Genomic DNA, 19,263 nt, shown 5'->3' with positions numbered 1-19,263 from the left:
AGTAATCTTACTCTATTTTATGAAAAACTTGACATTATTCTCAAAAAAATATGCTTTAATGTAAATAATAGAATTATTTTATGTGGTGACTTTAATATTGACATAATGAAACATAATTATTTATCTTTGCAATTTGAATATTTTCTTTTAGGGTTTAATTTAAGCTTAGAAATAAGACAGCCAACACGATTGTGTAGTAATACATGCATAGACAACTTTGCACACAACATAAAACAAGGTCAAAATAGTCAAGTATACGACTTCGGCCTATCGGATCACACTGCGCAACTTTTTAAATGTCCAGGGAATAAGATAAAGAGAGTCGATAAATGGCGCGTTAAAAGACGAAATTACTGCCGAAAAAATCTTGAAATCTTTAAGGAATATTTGGAATGTTTGTACTTTTCTAACATCTACAGTACTCAAGATCCTAATGTTGCCTATAATAATTTTCTCGAAGATTTCCAATTGCTGTATAATTTATGCTTCCCTATAACGATCGTGACGATTAGGACCAATAAAAAAGTAAAATGGTTATCAAGGGGCCTAAAAGCCTGTAGTAAGAAACAAAGGCAACTCCTTTGGCAATATCGACGTATGCCTACCACTACCAATAAAATAATTTTTAAAAACTACTCTCAGAGGTATAAAAGAATAATAAAACTAACACAGAAAGCGCAAAATAACTTTGAAATTGCCTCAGCTAGAAATAAGTCTAAGGCAACTTGGCAGGTTATAAACTCTACTAAAGCTTGTTATAAAAAAGATGACATTGAAAAGTTAAAATCTGAATTAAATGTTGTAACAAAACCCAAAGATGTAGCAAATATGTTAAATAACCACTTCATAGAATGTGTTCAAAACTTGCCAAAAAATTATACTCAACAGTGTACAATTAGTAAGAATGTACAGTCAATGTTTATGGCCCCATCCACAGAACATGACATAAAGTTAATAATTAAATCTTTAAAAAACACAAGAAGTGTGGGCTTTGATAAAATTAGTACTAATGTAATCAAATACGTTTGTGATACAATAACCACCCACCTCAGTCACATACTAAATTTGAGTATTGACATGGGCATATATCCGGATAAGTTAAAGATTTCTATAGTCAAGCCCCTATACAAAAAAGGTGATAAAGAAAGCCCTCAGAACTATCGACCAATAGCTTTAATACCAGTGTTCTCCAAAGTATTTGAGAAATTTATATACCAATCCTTATGAGGCCGTAGTCGATTTTGGAGCAAAAATTTTAAATTGATAGATTTAGTCGTTGAAATTATACACGTTTTGTTACGTAATATCTAAATAACAAGTAATGGTTTCTATTAGCACGTCTTCTCATCTTGCATTTTAATAATGAGGTCGCAAGCGTGCGTCACCGGTAATATATGAAAAGAAGGGGCAGTTTTTAAAAATTCATCAAAAATGTATGGTGGTAAATTATACAAATTGATGTATAAGAATAGTTTCAACAAATGTTGTAGATTGTTTAAGTATCAAAATTACGTTGAAATTAAGTCGATTTTCAGAGAAATTGTCACTTGTTTTGAAGTAATTTCTGGAGAAAATTGATTTCGTCTAACTTTCATTTACACTACTTCAAAGTCATTATAATAAAAATGTAGTCTGATAAACGTCAAGTACAGGATATGTGTAATACAAAATTACCATGTTTAGCCGTCCAAACTTTACGAAATTTACAAATAAGAGCGACAAAATCAGTGCTTTACGCGCGTTTACCTAAACGTCCATCAGAAAAGCAAACATTACTAATTTAGTGAGTCTGTTTTCAACAAATTGATCTGATAAAAGGTAAGATAAGAAGATGCGCTAATAGAAGCCAGTACTTGTTATTTCAATTAGGTAACAAAAGGTGTACAATTTCACCGACTAAATCTATCAATTTTACATTTTGGCGACTAAAATCGACACCGGCCTCTTATATCGCTTTTTGGATAAATTTAACTTACTATGTAAAGAACAAAAAGGTTTCAGAAAAGATATTAACATAAATATGGCTATATATGATCTTATACATAATGTTATGGAATGTGTTGATAATAAAATACCGATATGTGCTTTATTTACAGACATAACTAAAGCTTTCGATCATGTAGATCATGAAATCTTACTTAGAAAACTTAACTGTTACGGTATTAGAGATTAGAGGAAATGTATGAAATCTTGTCAAATCGTATCTTTCTAATAGGCTAATACACTGAGGTAACAAAAAGTTGTGTTAAAAGTAAGACAGACCAAGTATTCTTATCCGATGCAAGATGCATAAAATATGGCGTACCGCAGGGAAGTGTCCTAGGCCCTCTGCTGTTTCTGATCTATATTAATGATCTGCCACAAGCCATCAATCACCCAATGATTTTATTTGCAGATGATAGCACTTCTATTATACAATCTAATGACATTGATAATTATGAAAATGATATTAATACTGTAATTAATGATATAATAATGTGGCTTAATAATAATAATAATTAATTTGACAAAAACAAATTTAATGCATTTCTGTCAGCGAATTAGTCCAGAAGACATTAATGTTGGTTATGAAGGGACGACGATTGAAACACTGGAAGTGACTAAATTCTTGGGTTTATACATTGATAGTCAACTTACTTGGAAATACCACGTAAATGAAATATGTAAAAAACTAAGTAAATCAGCATTCGCTCTACATAAGCTTTCGAAAATAGTAAGTAAAGAATCTTTACTTGTTGCTTTACCACGGACTGGTCGCATCGACATTAAGATACGGTATTATCTTTTGGGGCAACTCGGTTGATAAAGATACAGCGTTTATAGTACAAAAGAGGTGTGTACGAGCTATGTGTGGCCTTAAAATGACAGATAGCTGCATTCCATATGTTAGATCGTTAAGTATACTGACCTTACCCAGTCTATATATTTTGGAAACAGCAATTTTCGTTAAATGTAATCCTAAGTTGTATGACAAAATTGCTGACGTACGAAGGCTCCCCGTAAGACCTCAGTATGAAAACACATTACGCAACCTTTTTTACAGCCGCAATGGTCCAGGTATGATAATTCACGCCATATCTCCCTGGCTTCAGACCATTGCGGTTCCCAACTGTCATTAGATGACTTCCAACCCCAAGAGGATGGCAATGGCACAGAGGCATCATCAAGAATAAGGGCATTGCCCCATAAGTTCACCTGCTACCTATATGACCCTCAAACAGCGCATTCGTCGGTGAACTTGGTACGCAAGGAACTATTTGCTACTAAAAATAAATTGGTAGGTAACCAGCATCCCACCAACATCGGCACTCGGCAGCATTACATAAACACGCGCTCCGTGTCACATATCAAGTGGGCCACTTATGGGGCAATGCCCTAATTTTTGATGATTCCTACAGAGGCATCATCAAAAATCACAGGCCATTGCCATCCTCTTGGGGTTGGAAGTCATCTAATGACAGTTGGGAACCGCAATTGTCTGAAGCCAGGGAGATATGGCGTGAATTATCATACTTGGACCATTGCGGCTGTAAAAAAGGTTGGGAAACAATGCGCTGCACGTGTCGGAGGGTGGGTCTACCCTGCACAGTGCAATGCAGAATGCAGCACATGCAAAGGCTACTGCAAAAACGAAAGGTACTTATAGATAAACTGCGCCAAACTATCCCGCCCCTCCATTACTATTTCATTACTACACACATTGATTGTCGTAGTTCATTTCTATATATTCAATTTAATTATATTAGGTAGGTATATATTGTTCTGATTTCATATGAATTTTCTTTTTTTTTACAGTTCAACCACATCGGAAAAAGATGATAAAGAGTAAATGTGACGTCCCACGGGTAAAGGTACCTTATGGCGGTTGGCGCTTAAGCTATTATTAACGCCGCTCCAATACTATCGCGGTGCTATGCGACGTAAGCGCCAGCCTCCATAAGGTTCCTTTTCCGTGGAATGTCACAAATAATAAGCGGCAATACATTTATTTATAGCTCAATGAAGTAAATATGTATTATTTTCTTTTTTACCTTTAAATATAAAAGCGTATAGTTAAAAAACTACTCAACGGATTGTCAAGTTTTATATTTTATTTTGTAGCTAATATTATTAGGTTTCATTTAAATGAAAGAATATGAGAACATACTATAGAACATTTAGTTGTTATATTCAGTAGAAGGAAAAAAAAAGAAAAAAAACATAATTTTCTTAATATTCGGCCGCCATCTTTAATTTCTTAAATGGTATATTTTTTTCCGATTACAGGGTCAATACGAATTGATTGATATATCAATCGTTAAAATCGGTGCACCCGTTTTGTGTCTACAATTTTTTTTAATTTCGCAGCCGCCATTTTGGAAAAGGTCCGCCATCTTGAATTCTAGTGGATGAAATTTGTGTTTCCTCGGATGAAATCATTCAGATTGGTCCCTAGTATCACTGGGCAAAGCGGCTTGCTTTCTGCATCAAGTGCAGCTTTCGATGCAAATATCGCCGTAACCGCTATATAACCGCTATATCAAGGACTCGGGCCGGCACTGGGAATACCGTCAAATAGTACATTTCGATGCTAGTGCGGAAAGTATGTCATTATTTCACAAGTACCGAGATATCGAACGACGTTTTTTAATACAGTTGCGAAAAAATAAGAAAAACAACAAGTAAGGAATTCGAAACTTTTATATTATTAATCCTGTGACACCATTGACATTGACATTATGAAGAAGTGTTTTTTTAGCTGGATGTTATTATTATTGAACCCACTTAAATGAAAGTTTTTTTTTTAAATACATGTTCTATAAGACAGAAACAATTGTAAATATAAAACATTGTACTATTATTGCCCAAATATCGTTAATTACGATTATTTGTGTATCGTACATTTATAAAAACAATATCGAATGTTGCCTTTGGAAACTTAAAGCAGAAAGAAAAAACGCCTCTTCTTTGACAGGCGTTCCGTTCCATTCAGACAACTTATTAAGAACGGTTTTTCAATATTCAATATAAAAAAAATAGACGTGTTATAATGATGAAGAGGTAAGTAATAAAATATGAAATATGTATATTTTTCGTATTCTTACATTAACAGTAGGTTTTTATGTTGATTACGACGATTAAAGGAAACTAATATCAACACTCATCAATAAGTAGTCATGAACTGGAACAAGAATAAATTAAAAAAAAATTGGAAATGTAAAAAGCACTAATTCGCGAAAACCAACTTTCCGCACGCTAAACAGCTACGTAAAGTAGCACTTTTTGAGCAACTGTATTAAAAAAGACTTTAAACGAAGATCTTAGTCTACGAGTATACAAAAAAGAGAGTGGGCACAGGCTTAATGCCCGTCTAAAAACAATAAGGCTTAAAAGATCCCGAAAGTTGTTAAAGCGGTACGCGAAAAATCGACACCGCGATATCCTCTTTACAGACGAAAAAAAATTTTGATATTGAAGAAAAGTATACAGTTCCGCGGGTGCAACATGGGCATCATCCATCATCAGTGATTGTTTGGTTGGGAGTAGGGCTCGCGGTCGAATCCGTGTTTCGTTTACACGTTTCGAATACCCGTTTCCGAATAATACGTAAACTGTTTTCTGGCCCGTTCCACACGTTTAATTAAGAAACGTGTAGTTAAGACCCGTGTACACCGATAAACGGGTATTCGAAGAAACGTATCTTATTTATCCGTGGCTTCGGACACGTCCTTGACGATAGTAGCGAAACACGAACGCGCTACAAATGAATAGACAAAAGATTCATGACGAGTTTCTGTCATATTTAACCTTATTCCGTGGGTCATAAAATCGAAATTCAATAAACGGTTTAGAAACCCCTTTCTTTCTTTTAGGTACGAGTATTCACGCTTCTTATCAAAGTATAGTATTTTATATAGCACTTTAAATAGCTACTTTTTTTTACGTTGCGGGTTAGCAATATAATAAAAAAACCTGCTAGTACCTATTTAAAAAAAATATTAGAACCATCGAGTTCAGTTTGTAGGCAGGAAGTCAAACTAATGTTCGAAATTGGCATTAAGTATTTATAAAAAAATACAATTTTAACTTGAACTGAAATAAATGTCATATAGTAAGGAAAAAATGACCAAAGCCTCCAGTGTCCAGAGCTGGAATCGAACCAGCGTACCCAGCGCTGGTTCGATTCCAGCTCTGGACACTGGAGGCTTTGGTCATTTTTTCCTTCCTATATGACATTTATTTCAGTTTATAGTTTAAATAGTAGTGTGTCTACTTGAAAAACCACAAATTAAAATATTTTCATAGAAAATAATTTAATTTGTTCTTAGAGAATTTTAACTTGCTTCTTTATTTTTAGTTTAATTTAAGAACATGATATGAAATTGTATTTCTTGTCATATAATGTAGGTACACCTTATAAAACAAAGTCCCCCGCCGGGTCCGTATGTCTGTCTGTATGTTCGCGATAACCAGACCTCACCTATGAATGAAGTAACTTAAACAAGAAATATTTTACTGAAATGTATGGTTCTATTAACCATACATTTCAGTAAAATATTTCTTGTTTAAGGAGACTCGATTCAATGCAAATTAGCCTACTTAAACACGCTGCTGCGTCGCATCTGCTTTGTGATTGGTTGGCCAACAATTGCTTCATAAGTCATAAACGCGCATGTGACACCCTTCATATAGCAACATCCATATCCTACGATAACCGCTTAGCGTTGCTTGTTAGTCTCCATAGGCTACGGTGGCCACAATCGAGTAAAACAATTGTCTTAATATTTAATTTAGCGCGGAGCAGGTACCAGGGCCTCATGAGTTACTAGGTGTCGTTGACCAACCCGCCGGGGGCGCCGGGCCCGGCGGCCGGGGCGCGTACGAGTATGAAGGTATCGCGGGCTGCGGGAGCTCGCGTATCTTAGCTGTATACTCTTGGTTTGTTTACCTAAGTATATGATTCTACTAGTTGAAAGTATTATTTTTTTATCTCGTAGAAAAAGTATTGTATACAATAGTGATATAATCAAGCTTTTCAATCTCGTACCTTAACTTAAGCAACTCAGCAAGCTTCGTTGCTTAAACACGATACTCGACTGAAAAGCTCTCTATTATATCACGATTGTATAAAATACTATTAAAAAAAAGTTATTGTGCGGTTTTATGAAACCACGATGCAAGTGAAACTTTTTTCGGATTGTAGGCATTTAACTAAAAAAAATCGGAAATTAGTTCGATTTACGGTATTATAATCGCGGTTTTAATCTTAACTTAATAAATTGGGGCGATAGAATAAAAGCTTTACTTTAAAAATCGTACGACAAACGAATTCATCTGAAGTCAACATAATAATAGTGGTCCTTGTTACCATTGTACATTGGCTCAAACTGGTTCGGAGTATTTGGACCCCCGTTCGGAACGGTCTTAAGTACCCGTGTAAACGGAGAAACGTTTTCGAATCCCGGCGGTTCCGTGTAAACCGGGTTCTTAGTACCGCCGGGCTTATTCGTTTCGGCGTGTAACACGGATACCGGGAGCCCTAGTTGGGAGTATCTTATTACGGGCCAACTGAGGTTCATTTTTGCAAAAAAGAGGCCAAAGTCAGTGCAAAAGTGACGGTTTTGGATCAGGTTGTCAAAGATCTGCCCAACACGCTATTTTCAGGACATCATTTTGTGTTCCAGCAGGATTCTGCACCTGCACACAAAGCCAAAACCACTCAAGCCTGGTTTGAACGTCAAAAAATCGACTTTATAAGACACGAAGATTGGCCTTCCTCCAGTCCGGACCTTAATCCTTTGGACTACAAAATTTGGCAGGTCTTAGAGGAGAGAAGGTCTGTGCTAAACCACATAAAAATTTGGAGCCTGACGTCGATAAGAAAAGCAGTCGCTGAAATAGACGACTGGCCGCGGCGTTTATTGGGCTGTATTAAAAACTAGGGAGGTCATTTTGAATAATTTTAAGTTATATTAATTCTCTATGAAATGTACTTTAAATTGGTATATAATTTATTAAAAACTGATTGGTACTTTTTTTTTATCATTATTTTTATTTGTGACAGAACTTTAGGACCGACTAAGTGCCGATTATTTTTGACTGGTATTGTTACTACTTGACTTCGCACCGACTTCAAAAATATCAGTTGGTAACGCATACACTTAAACACGGAACCCTAAAAAGGATAATATTTAATTTCATCCTTTTTGAAGTCGGTTTATCTTTTTTTTATAGAAGTTTTTATTTTTCCATTTTTAGTTTTAAGATATTATTAAGAGCGTGACGCATGAATGAAAAACATATTTATGTTTAACTCTAAATTCGTATTTGTATTCGTGGTATTCGTAGAATTTTCCTCGAGTCCGTCTGGGAAATCATTCCTCACTAAATCCATTCTCCGCCCCGCCACTGACCCAATCCCTCAAACCCCCCGATCACTCGACCTCACAGCACATCAACCCCTGATCACTGAACCCCTCGACCCCAAACCACCTACCCTTCAACCGCCATTCCCCGACCCCTAACCCCAAACCGATTAACTCCTAACCCTAACCCCCAATCCCTCAGTCCCAGACCCATCAACTCACCTCCCCTCAACCTCAAACCCCCCAAACACTAATACCCTCTACCTTCACCTCTCACACCGACTCCTCACCTCTCAGTCTCTTTGGTTGTTTCCAACACTACCTACATCAAAAATCATAATACACAAACGAGGGAAGTTCCACATTTCGTCCGTGGTCTTCATCATCAGTAGCCTAACCACAAGTTTGACATTGATATATTCGCTATCGTGTGCGTAACTTACTGCTTATCCATCTCGCTCGTACTGGCATATTAGTGTACAAAGTAAGTTACTATTTTACGAAGACGCTAGCGAATATTTAGTGTCAAACTCGTGGTTATGGTTAGGCTACAGTTGTACTACATCAAATTGGTGGTTTTTGGGAGGAAATGCTCGAGTTAAAAGGCCTTTAAAAATTGAGTTGTTCTCTCAATTCCTCACGGATTCCATCATCAGATCAAAATCAAAAATGTTACGAAAACACCTTGGAGGTAACTTCTTTCAAGCAGAAAAAGAATTACTCAAATCGGATCATGGGTGCCGGAGTAATCACTGAAATCATTATCATCAAAACAATCATCATCATCAGCTCCACTTCATCAAATTGGTGGTTTTCGAGAGAAAATGCTCGAGTTGCTTAAGAAAACACCCAAATCATACACGTGTTTTTAAAAATCGAGGAGTTCCCTCAATTCGTCATGGATCCCATCATCAGAACAGCACCAGATTAATGTGGGACCACCTTGGAGGTAATTCCTTTCAATTGTTCAAGTCGGACCACAGGTCTCGGAGTAATCGCTGAACATCCTACATTAAAAAAATCATCATCACTATCATCAAAACATTCATCATCATCAGGTCCACTTCATCAAATTGGTCGTTTTCGAGAAAAAATGCTCAAGTTGCTTATGAAAACACCCAAATCACACATGTGCCTTTAAAAATTGAAGAGTTCCCTCAATTCCTCAGGGATACCATCATCAGATCAGAACCAGATTAATATGGGACCAACTTGGAACCTCTCAGACCACGGTTCTCAGAGTAATCGGTGAACATAAATTTAAAAAAAAGCCACAACCGAATACAGAACCTCCTCTTTCTATGAAATTGAAGTCGGTTAATAATAAGTTATTTTAAAAGGTATTAAAACGTTTTAAATATGAGAATAATGATTATCAACGAAATCAAGAGTAGATATTTTTGTTCAAAAGTAGCCTATTTCAAAATATCGATCTTGCCAATGAATTAACATTTTACAAGAGAAGGAATAACTTTTATCCGCTCTCCTTTTTTTCGTAGATTGATACGAGTATATTCTCAAATGAGAACGAAAATTTATATAAAACACGACGGATACAGAACGAGTGAAGAATACAAATCGGGAAACAAACGACAAAACGAATGAGACGAGCGATGCTGATATAATACCATATCAAATCCAAATGAACGCTATTAAACATTTATCATTCAAAACCATCAGATAAAAGTGAATTCTCAACATGAAAAAATAGCTCACTGTTTTTTGACGAAAGCGGCCACTCGCAATTTTTTTTTAACTTATTAGATGACAAAGTTCTATTTTTTTCTTTAAGTAAAATTTTACTAGACAGGTGGCCCCATAAATAAGGCCCCATGTAGAAATAAAAAGGACCGATTGTTTTTTTTGGATTTTATTACTCTTACAATAACAGGTTCTTAGATCCTGGAAGGATACAGCATCTGAAACAAAAAAAGAAGTGTTCAATAATTTCGAATGGTCACAGGCATTTTATAAACTTGGGCCTGTAGGAAGCATATTCACATATACTGGCGTGAGAGGGACGCACTGAGATAGAAAGTCTAGTTAGGAAATGAACATATCAAAAGTCCCCGGCCCACTTTTCGGTTTTTCTGTTATATATATATTTTTTATACTACGTCGGTGGCAATCAAGCATACGGCCCGCCTGATGGTAAGCAGTTACTGTAGCCTATGGACGCCTGCAACACCGGAGATATTACACGCGCGTTGCTACACTCCTTTTTTGAAGAACCCCATACTGTAGCCCCTCGGGAAAACCTCGGCAGGGAGCTCATTCCACAGCTGAAGCGTACGCGGGAGGAAATTCCTCTTAAACCGCACAGTACGCGACCATTTCGGTGCTAGGGTGTGAGGATGAACACCCTGCCGATGGCGAGCGGATATTGGAAACTTTGTGAGTATCAGGATGGCGGGTGTACATCAACAAATGGAGCTGCGATCAGGAGTTAGCGCAATGTGCCAAATGTTCGCCAAAATTGGAGCAATGTGCTCTTTAAACTCCAGATATTTAAGAAATACATGACGCCTGCCATCCTGACGTCAGGTAGGCAGGTGCATTTCCAGTTCTAGCTAATAGCTGCCTACTCAAGAGTGAAAGTACTGCCTACGGTTAGTGCTCGCAATGTGCTTCCACATGTATGAAGCACAATCATATTCAGAGAGTGGTTAAAGAGTAATATGGAATTGAATAAGTATATATATGTCGGAGCGTGACTCCAGAAGGACACATTGCAGCGTTACATTTCAGTTTTAGACGCCTGTATACAATCGATTAGCAAAGTGTTGCTATGTATTACTTAGTTGATAATGTAATTAATCGAGTTATGTAGAGAGTAACGCCATCTATTGGCATTCTTGTTGAGATAAGATTAGGTACAGGCTTCGGAACGTCAAGTGGTTTAGCTTGCGTGAAGTTAGGTACGAGTTGGCAGTTTTGTTGGTAACTGGTCAAGCAAGTTGGCCTGTGTGTGGTGGTTGGTATTTTGGTGGGAGCGATTAGGCTCCGCCGCTCCGCGGCATTCATTCCGGGATTCTCGATCGGACCGTGCTAGATATCGGACGTTAACCAACCTCGTGCCTAAACTCACTACGTTCCTGAAGGCTTATACCTGAAGGATTATTTTGAAAGCTTATAGATTCCAACATTATTTAATCATTTACCTAAGTGTTTTATCCCGAGTGTTAATTTGATTTCTTATGAGTCATTGTCATTAGAGGTTTACTATTGTAAAATTAGAAAATAAGTGTTGTTTTGAAAAGATATGTCCCGCCGAGTTTGTTGCCGGTCCCATATAGGGTTAAATCTTCTCGGGTCAAGAGGTGTACGGTTGGAACCGGAATAGCTTTGTTTGACGTTCATAATCGCATTGTAATATGCCTACCTACTTGAATAAAGATTTGAACGTTACAAGTGATTTTGTTATTTCAAATTAAATTGTCTTTCATTGCTAGAGTGACTAGTTATTTTATTATTTAGTACGAAAGTATAGTAGGCACTAGGTTGACGAGTCCGTAGTATTATTTCATACACTGGTAGCAATGGTAGCATACTATTTAGCTGTGTAGGCATACATCGATACTGCGCCCACTACCGCCACCGCTATAGACCACACCACGCCACCCCACAATCCACGACATCAGAGCGTGGGATTAGTAAGAGCATCATGTATTGCTTGCACAGCCACGTGGGATCGTGGTGTACTCGTATTTCCGGATTTTATTCGGGGACATACATGCCTAATCTGGACACGTGGTAATGGTAAGCTCACGTGTCTGACCTACATTGAAAGGTGAGTGAAGTTCATTGTTATTTGGTGTGAATTATTGTGAATTATGATTAAGGCAGTCGACCAGAGCCGTCGTAACGTGACCCTATCTCTGATATCACCACGTTTCTTAATTTGTTGTTGATTTGTAATCCGTTAAAATTAGAGCGATCACGTGTTATTTTGTTGTAATATAATTACGTTTAATTACAATCAAGCATCAACTATCACGACATGTTATTATTTTGTCGCTCAATTGTGAATCTACCCTCAAATTTGAATTTTCATGAAAATAAAATTGTGCCGATAGAAAATAATCCTGCCGATTCGCCAATGCATAAAATTATGACATTCTTGTTTTGTAACGTTTTGTAGTTAATAAATTGGAACTAATTATTGCCCGTAGTGCCGTGATAGACACAAATCGTGTAGATTATGAAAACATGAACTACGCGTTTGATAATTAATGTTACAGTGTGGTGCAGCCTGAGCAGAGACAACTTACAGACGCCATCACGCGTGTGTTAGTAACGCCTGAAGCAGCTGTGCAGTATCTTCTGTGCTGGAGTATTGGAAATAAAAGGACAGGTTTCGTTCCTATTCTTTATTGGTGGATTTTATTTTGAGTTTAATGGCTAAGCATAACAGTCGACCTTGACTAATTAGCTGTCTCTGTTCGAATTAGTATTCTTTTTAAAGCTGTTTTGCTCATTTTGGAATGCGTGTTTGTTAATAAAACACATTCATTGAAGTTTAAATTTTAATCTGACATATAAAGTCCCGTATCCATTAGTAACTTGTCTATTGTTTCCGCTACTAGAGCATTTCACAAACCTTGGAGTTTAACCTGTATACACGATAAACCTGATACCGTGCTAATGATGATTTCAGTAACAGCCAGCTATGAAAAACCACATCGTGCATCTCGCCATCTGCCGCAGCAACGGCAACTGCAAGGCGGAGAGCATCTGCCTTCGTGCTTGGACCTTTGAGGACGTGTGCATCATACCTACTTTATTGGCTGGTGAGCAGTTCCCATTTCGTTGGGTTCATTATGTTTGAGAAGTTTTACTTCTGTTGAGAACTCATGTTCAGCTGATGTTAAAACTAAAGTAAAAAGCGATCATGTGATTTAAAAAAAATAATGTTCAATTTTAGTAGGTCAAAAATATACTGACACAGATTTGACTTTAAAATACCCGCATTATCGAAATAGAAAAATGCCTGAGCAACAGGTACAGGTTGCCATGAGTTGGATATTAATGACCCTGATAGTACTAGTGATTCTGAGTAACATTATTGTAACGCTTGTTTTTATTATTTCCTTTTTTTTTGGGATTTACTGTTCACATTTTATTTTGCTTTCGACGGACTGAAAGCTTGTACTTTCGAAGGACTGAGAGTACGCCCGATGGACTGGGTACTCACTACTATTTTGCTTTCGATGGACTGAAGGCAGCCCGATGGACTGGGTACTCACTTACTGTTTTGCTTTCGATGGACTGAAGGCAGCCCGATGGACTGGGTACTCACTTACTATTTTGCTTTCGATGGACTGAAGGCAACCTGATGGACTGGGCATTGTCTAATAATGCATCAGAAGTTCCGGAGCATGTAAGAGGTACAAGTGGTCTGCTTTTTATGTGCAGTATACTCTTTGCGAGGAGTAGCACTTACGCGGCCGAGATGGTTAACTTCTGATGAGTTGTTAGATTGTAGCAAGCCGATGGACTGGCGCATCATCCGTAGTCATATGTAGTCATATGTAAAGTCATATGTAGAGTCATATGTAGAGTCATATGTAGAGTCATATGTAGTCATATGTAGTCATATGTAGAGTCATATGTAGAGTCATATGTAGAGTCATAGCTTGATTTTGTTTGATGACAAATGAGACCGAAATTGTTGGTCAGGAATGACCGAGCGATTGAAATACTCTGCTGTGCGTTTTGTTTCAGAATCAAATGCATACACCCACACACGAGGACGTGTGTACCGCAGAATGGCCGTGTCGGAGCGTGACTCCAGAAGGACACATTGCAGCGTTACATTTCAGTTTTAGACGCCTGTATACAATCGATTAGCAAAGTGTTGCTATGTATTACTTAGTTGATAATGTAATTAATCGAGTTATGTAGAGAGTAACGCCATCTATTGGCATTCTTGTTGAGATAAGATTAGGTACAGGCTTCGGAACGTCAAGTGGTTTAGCTTGCGTGAAGTTAGGTACGAGTTGGCAGTTTTGTTGGTAACTGGTCAAGCAAGTTGGCCTGTGTGTGGTGGTTGGTATTTTGGTGGGAGCGATTAGGCTCCGCCGCTCCGCGGCATTCATTCCGGGATTCTCGATCGGACCGTGCTAGATATCGGACGTTAACCAACCTCGTGCCTAAACTCACTACGTTCCTGAAGGCTTATACCTGAAGGATTATTTTGAAAGCTTATAGATTCCAACATTATTTAATCATTTACCTAAGTGTTTTATCCCGAGTGTTAATTTGATTTCTTATGAGTCATTGTCATTAGAGGTTTACTATTGTAAAATTAGAAAATAAGTGTTGTTTTGAAAAGATATGTCCCGCCGAGTTTGTTGCCGGTCCCATATAGGGTTAAATCTTCTCGGGTCAAGAGGTGTACGGTTGGAACCGGAATAGCTTTGTTTGATGTTCATAATCGCATTGTAATATGCCTACCTACTTGAATAAAGATTTGAACGTTACAAGTGATTTTGTTATTTCAAATTAAATTGTCTTTCATTGCTAGAGTGACTAGTTATTTTATTATTTAGTACGAAAGTATAGTAGGCACTAGGTTGACGAGTCCGTAGTATTATTTCATACACTGGTAGCAATGGTAGCATACTATTTAGCTGTGTAGGCATACATCGATGTACTGCGCCCACTACCGCCACCGCTATAGGCCACCACACGCACCCCCAATTATCCCCGACATATATATATAGACGCCTGCTTATTTGAAATAGCAATATCATATAATATATATAGCGAACTTAATACACAAAACTAAAGCTGATTGAATTTCCTACAAGTTTAATTTAGTCATGTTTTACGATATCTAAGTTTTCGAGACAGCCTCTATTGAGTTTATTTGGGGCTTTCAATTTCATCTTGATATACAGGGTGGCCCAAAAATAGGTTGACAAAGTTTTTTCTAATTATTTTTGTAAGTACTTACGTAACTAGTACAAAATAAGTTGATACCATGAATGAATTGAGCACCCCCGCTTTATACGAAAACGATAACAGACACTGACTTCACTGATGTAGATATAAAGATAAAATTGAGAGAACTAAATAAACTTTCAAGATCGGATGTTCCAAAAACTATACAAAATATCTAAAAACTGGACTAAATAAAACTTGAAACAAGTTTAATCACCTTTTATTTAGTATAAGTGGCCATGTCGCTCAGAAGTTTAGTTTCTGATATAATCGAAAACCGAACTCCCGGATCAAACCCCCTCTCCCTCGGCTCAAGGACTACAGTTGGGGACTTTTGATATGTGAACTAGTCCAAACAAAGTTACGAAGTCAAAAATTGTGTACAAAGCATTTCCCTCTATATAACTTTTTTTGAGCATTCATTTCCTGGCCTATACATGTTTTTGTGTACTGATCAATATGGGGCATTCCACCATAATGGCAACTTATGTCGTGGATATGACCCGTATGGCAGCTGCCTTAACCTTTTGGCCGTCAGGCTAAGACTTAAACGCTGCGCTCCTAACTCCACGGGATATGGCAAAAGATAACAAGGAAAACTTAAGGATTACAAAACGAGATGTTGATGCTATGATTAATAATCAGAGCATCATAATCATTGATTATTCTTGCGTAATGAATAATGATGCCCAGAAATACAGTAGCGGCAAAAATCTAACATATTTCTATTTTCTTGCGGGCATTCATTCGAAATTCCGTAAAATTTGATTGTATCATGATCACGATCATATATATACATACTAGCCACGTTAGCACAATGCGGATTGGGGGCTTCACACACCAATTAATGTATGTTATAAATGTTACACTCAAGTGAATCTTACCAACAATAAAACCTAGCTGGATCGCTGTTTCACCCTCGTTAACCTCTGGTTTGAAAGTAAAATCATATTTGAAAAAACTCAAAACCGAATCTTACCAACAATAAAACCTAGATGGATCACTTTTTCGCCCTCGTTAACCTCTCATTTGAAAATAAAATCGAATCATTACTTTACAATTTAATACCCACCGAGCTACCGCGAAAACTCGGGCAAACTATTTTAAAAATGTACCCTAGTTTAATCGAATTGTCCTTTTCATATGCTCCTATATTGTAAATTTCATCGAAATCGCTGGACACACCCATACAACTTAAATTAATTTTTAATGATGTATAAGAACTAGAGACGTACCGACTAGTCGCCGACTAGTCGGGAAAGCCAATTATCCGGCCAAATTTGTAGTCGGCGACTAGTCGGCCAAAATGGCCGATTAGTCGGTCTATTATTACTTACAGGAAACCATACCAAACAAACCATATAAACAGCAAATATTTATTTATTGGATGGATTTATTTATTTGATTATATTTATTTATACTCATTTTATTCAAATTAATAAAATTGTACTTTAAACCTATTAATGGTACATACGAATATTTTTGTTCATATTAATATATTCAACTTATGTGTAGGGAGTAGATAACAAGATAGATTCATTAATTTTCTTAAAGAATAAGACATAGTTCTTTACACAAAAGGATATTAGCAACAAAATCTTTTCACTAAAAGATCGTCAGCTTCAAAGTGAAACAGGAAAAACAACAATTTATAAAGTAAAATATTAAAATATTGTTATTATTTATTATCAATAATAAATAAATAAATGAACAATGTCACACACAAAAAAAGAGATGTCAATCTAGGGCAAACCTTGGACAGGTATTGTCGAAATATTAAAAAAGTATGTATGTCGTCACAGTCAGTACAATAACTATTATGTAGTTGTACAATATTAATAGTATTACAGTAGGTAGGTAATTTTTATTTGAGATGTTTTCAATTAAATTCCTAGAAGCCACTAAGATATCAACCTCACAAAACGCGGGTCTCTTAAGGAAAATATATTTTACTCAAAATGCTTAAATGGTAATTGGCTTTTGGACGGAATTTTTTTTATTCGGTTTGTTGCCGTAATATGTATCACGTTACATATGTATTTCCTTTATTAAATTGTCATTAAATTGCTTGAAATATTAAATAAAATTTACGAAAATTGCACACGGAAAGCTTGAGCGACGCAAGGAGCAAAACAATTATTTTTCAAATGCATCCGAACTTAGACAAAGCTACTGCAGTGATCACCCGAATGTAAATTTTAAAGAGAAATAATGATTTAAGGATTTGGCCGACTAATCGGCCATCCGAGCGCCGACTAGTCGGCCAAATCATTAGTCGGTACATCACTAGTAAGAACTCTACCCTACCATCACAACAAATCAGCCACATTGTCATGTTAGATTATAATGATGTTATTGTTAACAATAAACAAACTGTAAATTATATACCCTTACACTTGAATTAGTGGCTAAACAATCAGCTAAGTCACCTCTCAATCAATCCATTTGGGGGTTTTGGAAGACCACATCGAATGCCAGCAATTCACCTTGTGCTTTGTCGTTGCAGCCTAGTGCTGCATCACTTGTTTTAGGCTTTAGCCCTGTGTCTGAGCAATATAACAAAATTTCAACAGGGAACTAAGTAGCACTACTGATAAGCAAGACTACTTACCACTCTTATTCTGTGTCCCATGGCATGTGCGGGGAGGTTAGACTTGAAGCGTGCACGAACTCCACCAGAATTGCCATGGGGACGGGTCACCTTGCCCCAGATGGCACGCAGCTTGGTCTTCTTGCCGCGGGGTCCTCCAGCGATGGGCGTCCTCTTCTTAGCGCGGTACACATACACGCAACGCTTGCCAGCGTAGAAGTTAGCGTCGACACGATCACGTGCACCTTCAATCTGGAACCCATGTTTGTCTTGTCAACCATCATGGACCAAACATGTACATTTTCAATATCACAATAACGTGTATCAGTATAAGTAGAACCACATGGTTTGGTTCAGGTTTCAAATGTCTGAAGGCATCATTTAGAATAAACTTTATAAAACAGCTATTTTATTAATACTACCATTTAAATTAGCAGATAAATTGATAACAACAATATAACCGAGTACAAACACTCGCAATGCTTAATAATTAAGATGAAAGAATCTCAATATTTTCTGGCCGGCTTTCATTCCCACAAAAAAAAAAATTGTGTAACAATTAACTTCCTAACCTATAACAGCATGGTCTAACCGAACGTAGAGATCGCACAGCGGTAACTAACAAATATATAGTAACCAATAATATGATAAAACGTACGTACCTTTAAAAGCGCTGTGTTTTCGTGTTGGTTTCTCAAACCACGTTTGTAGCCAGCGAACACAGCTTTGGCATAAAGTCTGCCATGTCGTGGTTTGGACGACACTTTACGGATTGCCTTCGGGGGCTCGGCGGGAGCCGCAGGAGCGGCCTTAGCGGCCTTCTCCTTAGGCGCCTTGGTTTTAGGCGCTTTTGCCTTTGGCGCAGGTGCCGGCGTGTCAGCCATTCCTAAAACAGGCTTGGACTGTTAATCACTAAACTGACTGCTGCTCACAACTAGTCTAAGGTTATGTTGACATTCGAATGGAAACAAATCGGTAAATATCTTCTTTAAAATCAATAATCCAATATTTCTACTACTAACACACAGCGGCAATAAAGTTTTACCAGCAATATAAACCTATATTTTAAGTTCGAACCTTAATTTATAAAAGAAATCTTAAAAGTAGCTCACTAATCGGATATCAATTGTGGAAAGGACGAGAGCCGGTGTTGCCAAGATTTACCCTAAATAATTGATTATGAGGTAAGCTAATAATTAAAATTACCCAACTAAATATAACATTTTCAATTATTAATAGATTTCGTATTGTTTAGACTTTTAGAGTTTAGAATATATAGTTCTTTTATAAATCGAATAATAAGAGATTCTGTAAAATACCAAATGAAAATAAAAGAAACGCCGTTATTAAGCATAAAGGTCCCTCCACACTCATGCGTGAATC

At 37.1% G+C, this 19,263-nt stretch overlaps 1 protein-coding gene across 1 annotated transcript in view; it reads right to left on the bottom strand.

Moving 5' to 3' along the window:
* Positions 1 to 19,026, bottom strand: part of LOC134754446 (large ribosomal subunit protein eL33) — a 59,694-nt gene extending 40,668 nt beyond the window's left edge. Inside the window, exons 1-4 of the mRNA XM_063690777.1 lie at positions 18,958 to 19,026; positions 18,543 to 18,766; positions 17,902 to 18,132; positions 10,236 to 10,264 (exon numbers count right to left, since the gene is read on the bottom strand). Coding sequence (XP_063546847.1) covers positions 10,241 to 10,264; positions 17,902 to 18,132; positions 18,543 to 18,764 — 477 coding nt within the window. The 5' untranslated portion in view covers positions 18,765 to 18,766; positions 18,958 to 19,026 and the 3' untranslated portion in view covers positions 10,236 to 10,240. The remainder of the gene's footprint in view (positions 1 to 10,235; positions 10,265 to 17,901; positions 18,133 to 18,542; positions 18,767 to 18,957) is intronic.
* Positions 19,027 to 19,263: the final 237 nt, after the last annotated feature.

This window comes from Cydia strobilella, chromosome Z (assembly GCF_947568885.1).
Source record: "Cydia strobilella chromosome Z, ilCydStro3.1, whole genome shotgun sequence".
Lineage (NCBI taxonomy): Eukaryota > Metazoa > Arthropoda > Insecta > Lepidoptera > Tortricidae > Cydia > Cydia strobilella.
Note: the sequence above shows the minus strand (reverse complement) of the source record. Positions and strands in the feature narration are given on the sequence as shown.